The sequence below is a fragment of the Trichechus manatus genome, unplaced genomic scaffold, assembly GCF_000243295.1.
Source record: "Trichechus manatus latirostris isolate Lorelei unplaced genomic scaffold, TriManLat1.0 scaffold00058, whole genome shotgun sequence".
Classification (NCBI taxonomy): Eukaryota; Metazoa; Chordata; class Mammalia; order Sirenia; family Trichechidae; genus Trichechus; species Trichechus manatus.
The window spans coordinates 6,577,039-6,590,059 of NW_004443994.1; the positions used below are offsets into that span (position 1 = coordinate 6,577,039).

At 41.3% G+C, this 13,021-nt stretch overlaps 1 protein-coding gene across 3 annotated transcripts in view; it reads right to left on the reverse strand.

The window, feature by feature from the left end:
• The window catches only part of TGFBR3 (transforming growth factor beta receptor 3), a 209,094-nt gene that overhangs the window by 12,024 nt on the left and 184,049 nt on the right, over positions 1-13,021 (reverse strand). For all 3 annotated transcript variants that reach the window (XM_004378731.2, XM_023733421.1, XM_023733420.1), the window contains one exon: positions 10,948-11,068. In XM_004378731.2, the coding sequence (XP_004378788.1) occupies positions 10,948-11,068 (121 nt within the window). The remainder of the gene's footprint in view (positions 1-10,947; positions 11,069-13,021) is intronic.

Sequence of the window (13,021 nt, forward strand, 5' to 3'; positions counted from 1 at the left end):
TCCTGAGCCCAGAGCCAATCATGTTAGTGCCCTGATTAGACTCTTCTGTGATGATTCATTTTAGGTGTCACCCTGGTGAGGCTATGGTGCCCAGCTGTTTGATCAAACATGTGTTTAGATGTTGTTATGAATGTTTTTAGATGTGGGTAACATTTATAATCAGCTGATTTTAAGTAAAGCAGATTACCCTCCATAATGTGGACAGGCTTCATCCAATCAGATAGAAAGCCTTAAGAGCGAAAACTGAGGTTTCCTACAGACTGGAAAAAAATTTTTGGCCATTACAAATCGGACAAAGGTCTAATCTCTAAAATCTACAAGAAAATCTGACACCTCTACAACAAAAAGACAAATAATCCTATTAAAAAGTGGGCAAAGGAAATGAACAGACACTTCACCAAAGAAGACATTCAAGCAGCCAACAGACACATGAGGAAATGCTTGCGATCACTAGCCATTAGAGAAATGCAAAACAGAACTACAGTGAGATACCATCTCACCCCACCATTACTGGCACGAATCAAAAACACTGGAAATAACAAATGTTGGAGAGGCTGCAGGGAGACTGGAACTCTTATACACTGCTGACAGGAATGCAAAATGATACAACAATTTTGGAAAATGATACGGCACTTCCTTAAAAAGCTAGAAATAGAAATACCATATAATCCAGCAATCCCACTCCTAGGAATATACCCTAGAGAAATAAGAGCCGTCACACGTATAGACATATGCACACCCATGTTCACTGCAGCATTGTTCACAATAACAAAAAGATGGAAACAACCTAGAAGCCCATCAACAGATGAATGGATAAACAAACTACGGTACATACACACAATGGAGTATTATGCAATGATAAAGAACAGTGATGAATCTGCAAAGCATCTTATAACGTGTATGAATCTGGATGGCATTATGCTGAGTGAAATAAGTCAATCACAAAAGGACAAATACTGTATGAGACCACTACTGTGAAAACAATTTAAAAGGTTTACGCACAAAAAGAAACAATCTTTGATGGTTACGAGGGAGGGGAGGGGTGGGGGGGACACTAAATAGACAATAGATAAGTGGTAACTTTGATGAAGGGTAAGACAGTACACAATACTGGGGAAGCCAACACATCTTGTCCAAGGCAAGGTCATGGAAGCTCCACAGACACATCCAAACTCCCTGAGGGACCAAATTACTGGGCTGGGGGCTGTGGGGACCATGGTCTCGGAACATCTGGCTCAACTTGCATAACGTAGTTTATAAAGAAAATGTTTTACATTCTACCTTGGTGAGTAGCATCTGGGGTCTTAAAAGCCTGTGAACAGCCATCTAAGATATTCCACTGGTCTCACCCCTTGGGGAGCAAGGGAGAATGAAGAAAACAAGATACAAGGGAAAGAATAGTCCAAAGGACTAATGGACCACAACTACCACGGCCTCCACCAGACTGAGTCCAGTACAACTAGATAGTGCCCAGCTACCACCAACTGACTGCTCTGACATGGATCACAACAGAAGGCCCCGGACAGAGCTGGAGAAAAATGTAGAACAAAATTCTCACTCACAAAAAAACAAAAAAACAGAAAACCAGACTTACTGGCCTGACAGAGACTGGAGAAACCCTGAGAGTATGGCCCCCGGGCACCATTTTAGCTCAGTAATGAAGTCACTCCTGAGGTTCATCCTTCAGCCAAAGATTAGACAGGCGCATAAAACAAAATGAGACTAATGGGGCACAACAGCCCAAGGACAAGGACTAGAAGGCAGGAGGAGACAGGATAGCTGGTAATAGAGAACCCAAGGTCAAGAAGGGAGAGTGTTGATATGTCATGGGGTTGGTAACCAATGTCATAAAACAATATGTGTACTGTTTAATGAGAAACTATTTGTTCTGTAAACCTTCATCTAAAGTACAATAAAAAAAAATAAAAAAAAAAAATCTGAGGTTTCCTGAAGAAGAAAGGAATTCGGCCTTGAGGCAGCAACAGAAATCCTGCCGAGTTTCCAGTCAGCTGGCCCACCCAACATATTTCATTCAGACTCAAGACTGCAACATCAACTCTTAACCTGAATTTCCAGCCTGCGATGCAGGTCCCACAACTGCATGAGCCAATTCTCTGGAGAACCTTGACTGATAAACTTCCAATAACTTTTCTTCGTTTACAGGAAAAAAATCCAAACTCTTTAGGCATACAAAGTTCTCCGTCCCTGCTCTACCTTCCTCTCTCCAGCCTCCTTTCCTGATGGAATCCTTCACCCATGCTGGGCTCCTCAAACTAGTTATTTAAGGCAGTACAGCAAACTGCACTCCATAGGGGTTTCAATGGCTGTAATCTTACAAAAAGGGGCCCTGGTGGTGCAATAGTTAAGTGCTCGGCTGCAAATGGGACGCTCAGCAGTTCAAATCCACTAGCCACTCCGTGGGAGAAGAGACCTGGTGATCTGCTCCCGTACAGATTATAGCCTAGGAAATGCTAGAGGGCAGTTCTATTCTGTTGCATGGGGTTGCTATGAGTCAGAATCAGCTCAGTGGCACACAACAACAGTCTTACAGAAGTAGATTGCCAGGCCTTTCTTCCATGGCACCACTGGGTGGATTCAAATGACCAATCTAAGGTTAGTAGTTGGGCACAAATTGTTTTGCACTACTCAAGGACCTACAAAAAACTAAGAATAAGATGATATGAAAATGAAAATAGAGTAAGCGTCGATATTTCTATCACACTTTTGAGTCCATAAAGTGATCTATGTAGCTGTGATCTCATTTGAGGTTCACACCAGCCCTGTGACGGAGTCAGAACAAGAGTTTTTATCCCTATTTTATAAATAAGCAGCCTGAGACTGATATCATGTGACTAGCCCAAAGTCACAGCTAGAAAGCATCAGGGCAGGGGTTGAACTAGGATTTCAGATTCCTAGTCCACAGGTTAAGTGACTAGGGAGTGTCACTCTCTCCTTATCTGGGCAAGCATTTATTAAGTAGCCACCTGTGCACAGCTTAAGGTCCCTGGGTAGTGACTGGGTACTACTAACCACCCAGGAGTGCTACAGAAGAAAGGCCTGGCAATCTGCTTCCATAAAGATTATAGCCAAGAAAACCCTATGAAGCAGTAGAACTGTGTAACACATGAAGTAGCTATAAGTTGGAATCAACTTAACAGCAATAGGTCTTTTTTTGTGCCTAGCTACTCACAATCATCAACAGTGAGAACGGCACAGTCCAGGAGTTAGGAACCACAGTCCACTCTATTTTTGCATGGCCCATGAGCTAAGAATGGATTTTATATATTTAAATAACAGGGGAAAAAATCAAATGAATGGTATTTTGTGACATATGAAAATTATATGAAATCCAAAATTTAGTGTCCAAATAGTTTTATTTGAACAAAGCCACTCTTGCTCATTTATATATTGTCTATGGCTGCTTTCACGTTTCAACAGCAGAGTTGAGTAACTGGAAGAAGGACTTTATGGCCTATCAGCTGAAAATATTTACAGTCTGGCCCTTAATAGAAAAAAATATGCTGGCCCCTGACATAGACTCTGCCCTTCCTCTGTAACAGTTTGAAAGTGGTAAGTGTTCAGAGCCTCTCTTTGCTTCTCTCCATTTTCATTCAATAAAGAAGGAACATATACCTTGTGTCTGAAAACACAGTGAAGTGGAAAGAACTAACTTGTTGAAAATTTACCAAAATAAGTAGCATTTGAGTTGATGCTTATAAAATAAAGAAGCTAGACAGGGTGAAAGAAGATAGGATTATAAATTTCAGAGTTAACCATGTCAGCTGGGTTGATGACACTCTTGCAGCATACGTGTCATAGTCCAGCTCTGAGGGAAGGAATGCTACTGGATGAATCAGAGCCACTACAATGGAATGGTGTCCCTGGAGTTGTGCAACATGGTGGTCCTGGGATGTGCAAAAGTTATACTTAAATATTATTAAGAATATTGAAATGATGGTGCTCCTTCACGAAAATCTAATTCAGTATGTAGTACACACACTACAAAATACAACGTAAGAGACTGTGTCTCCTGGGAGTTTGGTCCCATCTGCCTTCTCGGCAGCAAGAAAATAATGACAATGATGTCTTACATTTGTATAATGTTTTATGGTTGACAAAAAGCCTTTACTTATATTATCTCATTTTAAACTCCCGAGAATCCTACGAAGTAGGGGCATCTAACCACAAAATTCTCCTACTTTCAAAAAGTAGTAGTTGGATTCACTGAACTAAGTCCAAAGGCATTTAACAGTCTCCATAGTGTGTATCATGCAAGAAATATACACACTTCTGGGATGCGTTCCAGCCAATCCACTGCCCTTGGTTAAGCTTTGTCACTCAGAATCCCCAAGTGGTTTAAAAATAATGATTTTCCCCTAAGGAAACTCCACATGTGAGAATTTAAGTTTTATAGCAAAGCCTGTGTGATGGATGGCATTGTTTTAAAATTCTTAATGGTCTTGTGTTATGATCTAATCTTCTACCCCCGCCCCAAATAAGGGCCTTCTCCCAGAGCTAAACAGAAACAGTTGTTGCTTATTTCCCCTGGGAGAAGTTCCTTCATGATTTCTGTGCATAAACAATAATAAGCACAGGCTGCAGAAATGAGGTTAAGAGATTTTACCCTCTAACTTTTTTGTTCCAAAATCCCTAATAACCCTTGAGTATAACTAAAATAGTCTGATCTCCACTGGAACCCAATAACTGAATTGGCATGCTGAAAGGAAAAGAGTGGACACAGTAGTATTTACTTTTGGTTTAAGGGTAAGGTTGTAAGAAAGGAATCTTAGTTATCACCGTAGAGAGAATTTTAACAATAAAGATTTCTTTACAGAAAGAACAAACTATAATCAACATTCTGAATTAAATCTTTGCAGATACTCTTGAGCAAATTCTGGTCTACCTCTAGAACCAAAATTTCCCTCCTGGGATTGTTAGGCATGGTGTTCATAAATGGGCTATTTCTGGGGTTATGCATGAGTAACTGACCACAGCTTTTGATTCTCTTAAACATGGTAGAACCGAGCATGCCCACAGGAAAACAAGGCGTTTAACTGATACCCACTTCTATTGGTATCTGGCAAAGAGGGAAGGTTGGGGAGCCAAAGAAGCTGGCGACTCAGGAAAACTTTGTGCAGGCCCTGTTTAAGATGTGCTTATAGTTCTTACCAGCTTTAAAACCAAAAAACCAAACTCATTGCCAGAGTGTCAATTCGGACTCATAGTGACCCTACCGGACAGAGTAGAACTGCTCCATAAGGTTTCCAAAGCTGTAAATCTTTATGGAAGCAGACTGCCACATCTTTCTCCTATGGAGCGACTGGTGGGTTCACTGTGATTGAACCCCTTCTCTAGGTTCTTTCAATACTTACGGCATTCATCGCATATTATCTGCATCATCCCACTAGATTAGTGGTCCTGAATTGGGGATGATTTTGCACCCCCCTGCCCCCCGTCCGGGGACATTTGGCAATGTTGGGAGACTTTCTAGGTTGGCACAATTGGGCAGGGGGAGGGGAGATTTGCTACTGACATCTAGTATGTAGAGACATAGAGGCCAGGAAGCTGCTAAACATCCTACACTGCACAAGACATCCTCCCACAACAAAGAACTATCAGTCCAAAACGTCAATAGTGCTGTGGCTGAGAAGCCCTGCACAAGACTGTAAAGGCTATGAGGACAGGAGCAGAATTTGCTCATTATATGCCTAGCACAAAGTCTAGCATATAATAGACATTTCATAAATATTTTTAAATAAATAACCATAAATATCATGTATATCTTACTATTGTGTTCTTTCCTCTGCAACTCAACCTTCACACTGCTTTCAGGGTGGTTTTCCTAAATGATCTGATCATTGGTTCCCTACTTGAGATCTTTAGATGGTTCTTATCTTTTAGAGGTACATATTGGAATATATATGGATGAAATGAAACGTCTGGGTTTCCTTCAAAATAATCCAGTAGGAGATGGAAAGTAATAAACAAAAACAAACAAACAAACAAACCAGTTGTCAAGTCAATTCCAACTCACAGCGAGCACCTGTGTGTCAGAGTAGAACTATGCTCCATAGGGTTTCCAATGGCTAATTTTTGGTCTTTCTTCTGAGATCCCTCTGGGTGAACTCAAACCATCAACCTTTCAGTTAGCAGCCAAGTACTTAACCATATGCACAACCCAGGAACTCTGATGAAACAGCAGTGGCCATGAAGTGGTAATTGTTGAAACCAGATGGTGAGTTCATGGGGATTCATTCTACTATTCTACTTTTTTTTTTTTTTTTTAAATACATTTGATATTTTCCAAAATGAAAAGTACAGCACATGGAGTGAAAAAAAGTCCTATGACACCACTCTCCCTTATTGGATAGAGACTGAATACCTTGATCAGTCAATGAAGTATTTCTACAATCTTGCTACAGCCAAAGGACAAAATCTGATCCTTTACAGTATTTTTACTCTGGCAAAATCAAAGGTGTTCCAAAAAGTAATGCCTCTCTTGGATTAACTTCCAACTGATACCCACAATTTTCCCTTCCATACCTCCCCTCCACCAAAAAAAAAAAAAAAAAAAAACTTGGCTGAGAGGTTGAGAGAAAGAGGAGGAAATTAACATTTACAGAGTGCCCATATATGCCAGCGCTATGCTGAGCACACTGTTATTTTTTAAAGTTATATGGTGGAAACAGGGAGAAAATTCAGTATTTCGAACATATAACTTGCTAAGAATCACATATTGTATCTAAATCATGGAAACTTTGGGAATGTCATTTTATGCCCACAAGTGTGTGTGAAGTTTCAGAGAAATGATTACTCCTCCCTTTCCCTTTCACCATTTTTTTTTTAATTATCACTGACCTGGTGCAACCATTTTCATTGTGTAAGTCCAAGTGTTCTCAAAGGCTGTAAAAAGTAGTCACAATATCCAAAGTAAACAGCACTAATATGCCTATACTTCAAACTATTGCGGAAAATATGGTACGATGGTACCACTTCAACTATTTTAACTTTTTTGCCATAAACCATAATATGCAAAAACTAGTCATGTTTTCTGGGCCTTTTTGTGAGTTATCATCCAAAGTCACAGAACTTGTCCTGAACTTTAATAATACTCTGCTAAAAAGTTTATAGATTTTTCAACATCTAACTGTTTGGAGGAAGACTATCCAAAAGTCCTCATGTTCTCTGCAGTTCATAATCATTTGAGTATTTGAGTGTTACCTTGAATACCAATGTGATAATGGTATGAATAAGAGGTAGGGGAGGTGGGAATAGGGGTATGAGTCAGATGCCTATGTTGCTTTCAGTTTTTATTAAAAACTAGAATCAACCTCCACCTAGGATAAGGCACAGGGTTAAAAGCATAGATTCTGGAATCAAAATACCTGGATTTGAATCCCAGTTCTACCATTTTATATGTTGTGTGATCTTGCTGAATTTACTTAGCTTCTCTCTATACCTGGCTTATTTAAAAAAAAACAAACAAACACTAAACTCATTGCCGTTGAGTCAATTCCGACTCATAGCAACCCTATAAGACAGGAAGAACTGCCCCCTAGGGTTTCCAAGAAGCAGCTGGCGGATTCAAACTGCCAACCTTTTGGTTAGCAGCCAAGTTCTTAACCACTGCGCCACCAGGGCTCCACAGAAGTGCTGTGAGGATTAAATATGGTAATCCACGCTATCAGTCTTTAGCATAGAGCCTTACACTAAGTAAACTTTCAGTAAATGTTAGATAATCAATGTCATCATCTCCACCATCACCAGCACCATCATCTATTGTTTAAAGTTTAAACAGTGTCTGGGTTAGTAGTAGAATGCTAATCCAATGCTGGTTCCCCAGGTACTTAAAGATGCACTGCAGAAACTTGATAAGGTTCCATTAAAAACAATGGCCCAAAGGAGGGACCCAGTATCATTTATTAGTCTTGACAGCCTACTGTCCCTGGTCATGGAAGGAAAAAAACACTGCCTGAAATGTGTTCATGCCATTGGCAGCGGTAGCCATAGAGCCACTCGCTGCTTGGTTGCTAAGTTGCCAACCACAGACTTTATTTGCTGCCCAAGAAAACTCAACTGTTGGTAAATAAGATGGATCAAATGACCAGAGAGAGCTGGAGTTTTGACACTGCCTTCAAAGAGCACTCATATAGTAAATGGACAATGAATGGCTCCATTGGCTGGGAAATTATTACCTAAAAAGTTAAATCCCAATAAGAGGTCCATCCACTCCCACAGATGCTACAGTAAAAGAATGTATCCCAGAAGAACATTCATGATCCTTTTATTATTCAAATAAACCAATGTTACTAGGCAAATGAGGTGCCTGGGTGGTACAAATGGTTTGCTTTTGTCTACTAACCTAAAGGTTGGTGACTGGAACCCACCCAGTGGGACCATGGAAGAAAGGCCTGGTGATCTGCTTCCATAAAGATTACAGCCAAGAAAACCCTATGGAGCAGTTTTACTCTGTAACACATGGGATTGCCTGAGTTGGAACTGACTCAACAGCAACTTCTTCTTTTTTTTTTTTTTAAAGGCAAATGGTCATATTCCCTTTTTAAGTGACTATTTCAACTCACTGTAAAACAGGGGGAAGCAAAGACTCCAGTGGCCTGCATTGAGGAGAAATGATATTAGAGTCCAAAGAAAATAAACATAAAAGACAAGAGAGGACACACACAGTTGAAAATTGCCAGGAAATCTACCCCATTCGGTGTTAAGGTAGAAAGCATACATGCATTAGCCCCTGGGAAGCTGGCCTACAGTTTAGCCTCCTCAATTTGTTTAACAAAAAATGTTCTTCACCCACATGCCTTCCCCACTAACCTCAATTAGCAAATCTCATTAAGCTGCTTTGATATTTGGTAAAACTGTCCTCTTGAACTTTTTATGTAAAGAAAACACTGAAATTTCAGGATAATCACCTAAGTTTAAATAAAAGCAATTACCTTATTTACAAGAGAAATTACTTAGAGAATACCACCAGACTTAAAAGGAAAATGAATGAATTACTGGAAGTTATACTGCTGTAATATTAATGCCTATTTATTGTCTGGCATAGGAAAAAGCAAGCTGCTGCCTTCAATTACCAGCAGAATTACCTTTCTCAAAATAGGTAAGAGTAACAGACGGAGTACGAGGTAGCTGTTGCTATTGTTAAACCTCTTTCATAGCACAAAACGGAGCCAGCTGCTGTCCAATTGCAATATACTTAGTAACACAATTAATTTATTCTTATTTCTTCCCCTTGAGACCATAAACAAGGGGTCGTGTGGGTAATCCATTTATAGAAAGAATGTGGTTGTTTCAAATGGTTGAAAACCAACCAATAAGAGAAAAACAAACACAAAAGTTGCTGAGGAAACAATAAACATCTAGCATGTTCATTTCATACCAACTTTAGGATGACTGGAAAATGAATTAAAAATGATTTTGCTTCTTCCAACAGCATATTTGAGTGTTACAGCTGAAAAGGTCTCTGGAAGTCATCTGGTCCAAACCTCTCCTTTTCCAGATAAAGAAAATGAAACCCAAGGAGGCGAGGGGAGCTCTCTGAGGTCCCACAGCCCGTTAGCAGGAAAGCCAAGAACAGTCTCCTAAGCCAGCACCCTCCCCACTGATGTGAGTGTGTTCCTAGGACAGGGGCAGATGCCACCACCAGACAGGACAATTGGAGTGACACCGCTAGCTTCACAAAGGTCACTCAATCTAATAGCAAACTGAACAGCACCCACGGGCCCCTGTTCTGTCAGGCCCTGCCTGCCCCAGGGTCATTCCGGCTGCCCAGTCTTGCCAAATCCCAACCCAACAATGTTCAGTATCAGAAATGTTGCCTCAGGGGTGTCCCAAACCTAGAGCTGGTGTCAGCACCACCCAGCAGGCCTCCCAGCTAATGCCTAGCTTTTGTCAAGGCCCTTGGTGCCCAGACTCCTCTCAGGCCCTCAGGATGTTGGAAGGCGGTCTTGTGGCTCTAGTCCTAAATTATCTAACCCCTGAGCCCGGAACCCACTTTCACTCTCCCAGCCTTCTCTCAGTTTGGTACCCTTATATACCAATTGTAACTGCCCGTGCCACATTTGGTTCCAAGTCTCAGATGTGGATAGCTACCTGGTGTGTTGCTGCTTGTTCACACCCTTGGAGCTGTGACATAGGTCCCCATTGGATGCTCTCTACACAATCCACAGGCTCTCATATTCATTCCTAATATCGCCATAGGGCCCAACTCTGCATCTGTGCTGGTTTGGCTGGCTCTGGCCTGTGCCTGGTCTGGCTCTGCCCTGCCTGTCTCCCAGGTATGGCTACCACACCTCTTAGGGCACATCCTTCCCTTCTCCCAGAAGGTGCAGCTTGCTGACTGTTCCTGTATGTATAGAGGCGGCAGCTTTGGCTTCAAGCAACACGTGTGATTGCCTAAAACTCTTAAAATTGAATTATAAAAGCTCAGTGATTCTCAACCTTCTTTCTGGGGTAACATCTAAGAAGGATTATGTTCACATGCATAACACCCTCCCAAAGACATTTGTGGATTTTGACAAAGCAAAACAATAGCTGGTTGCAGGCTCATAGCCATTTCCAGTACATCACTCACCGCGGGCTATAGCGTGGAAAGATGGGCTGTGGACTGTTCAACTCCCAGCATGCCAGAAGTAACTCTAACCCTTTCTTGCACAGTCAATGAAGCATGTATGAATGCAAGGGAGAGTGACATTATGACAGGGACACCTTTGACTCTGATCTAATTTTTTAAAGAGGAAATCATTTGCAAACATATCACAACGCCCACAACAGCAGTAGGAGAGCCAGCTAAATAAAAGAATCCTCACGCAAAGAATCTTTTTCTACAGTTACTCACTGGCGCTTAACTTATCTTTTTACTGAATTGGATTTTTTTAAGGCACAGCCCTTAGGCCCCTATTCTCTCTGATTGAGCCTCCCAAAGCGTACCTTTAGGTTCTCCTCCATGGTGGATCACAGCCAGGGGCTTGGTGAATGTCTTCTTGTTCTGCATCATGGCCCAGATCATGGAGGCATCCAGCGAGGTGCAGGCTTCATCAGGAGGCACACACTGCAGGGATGCAGAGCAAAGTACAGTCAGGGGTCACCAGCTCAGCCTGCACAGCTGTCCCAGCCTCTTATCAGGCCAGTTCCAGCTGTTTACCTCTGAGAAAGAGGAAATGGGGGTGTTTTCCAAAGGCCCCTAAATAACCTGGGAGATACAGTGGCAGGCCCAGTGTATTCTCAGCTGCATTTGAAGATACAAATACCCCTGGATGGCTTGTGAATGCTGTCTTTTTTATTTTGATTCTTCCCACAAAACAACTAGAAGTTTTGGTGTTATTTAGTCTGAATAACAGAGAAACCATATGACTAATGTTGGCCCTTCACCAAGTTGGCTTCACATAAATGGTTCATTTTTGTGATTTGTGATTGTGGGAGACTTCATGTATTGTGTTATGAAGGTGACAGATTTTATATTTAGTTGTCCAAAAAGATAATCATGTTGTCGAGTTTGTTTGATTTTTTAATCCTGGTATAGGTTCATGCACCATGGAACTTTCCAGAGTCATCTGCTTTTAATGTTCTAAAACGCAGGTCCTGGGGAGCTGTGCCCAGGTGTGGAGGCCATGAGAGTCGCTGCTTCTAGCTATCTTAAGGCCCTAAATTTATAACTACCATGTCCAGGTCCATGGTATCTACTTTGAAAATAAATGATCATGCTCCAATACCTTTTTCTTTAAAATAACTCTGGCTCCTTATCTGTGCTCATCAATGAGTGAAATGCTAATGTGAATAACACTCATTCACTTTTGTTATAAAAAGAAATATATTGATCATTTAAAAAGTCTCTATCAAGGCACCCCAAAAAGTTGATTAACTTCTAGCTACATCTATCACAAAAAAGCAAAGATTTTTGGCTTTACCGTCATTTCTGCTCTGAGCAACATGGAAGTGAGACACATAAGAAGATCCCATCCTCCTACCCCACACCATCCTACCCCCCCAAAAAATAGAAAAGCCTTTACAGTAAGCTGTCTTGTAGAGGAAAACAATGGTTTTCTGTGGAGAGGTATCATTAATGAAACGATTTGCATTTTAGGAAAGTCTCTTCTGAATTTCCTGTTAGGTCTTCAGTTAAGTAAGTTTATGAGTCTACTACTAACTCAGTGTTAGCTGGGTGGCCCTGGGCAAGACACTTAACTTCTCTGGGTCTCAGTGTCATCAGCAAAGGACAGGGTTGTACTCCATGATCTTTGAGATCTTGTCCTAGAAAATTCTTTGGCTCTGACTATTGACATAAAAAGCACTCAGAAGTCACTCAGGCTGAAAATATTAACTATCAGCAGTGAATAGGAAAACAATGAAAATAGATCATTCTAAGCCACTGCACTGTAGTGAATTACCATTACGTCTATTGTCTAATTTGCTCCTCTATCAAGAAGGGAAATAAGGTATTATTATTTCCATTTCAGAGATGAGGAAATGCAGGTTCTGAGATGTCAAGGGGCTTGCTTAAAGTCCCGTTAGTAAGTAATAGGCCTTCTTTCTCCAGTTCCCATGCTTCTTCCACAGTATCCCATTGCACTTGGGGGTAAATGGACATTTTAGTTTTAGGTCACATCCCACGTCGTCTCCTGATTTAGAACTCTCCTCACAGTGTTTTGGAAGGATATATTAGGTTAACTTTTGTGGATTAGCACACTGTAAAGCTACATTGTTTGGGGCCAAGATCAGGGAGATGCAACATTCAAAGCCACCAGCAAAGACCCCTGGTAACTGCCAGGCTTCCTCTTCTCCTAGATCTCTAACTCTTAAAAGAGTTATCCTTTTGCCTGTAGCAAGTGGCTGGGTCCCACAGCCAAGCACTAAGTTCCCCACGGCTCTCTACCACTGCCCACTAAGCCCCAGCCTTGATGGTCACGAGAAGGCAAATGCCCTCAAGCCTAAAGCATCAATGTTTCCAAAAACAACCTAATGAATACAGGCTAAATCAGCTTACATATACAAGCTCCCTAATGAT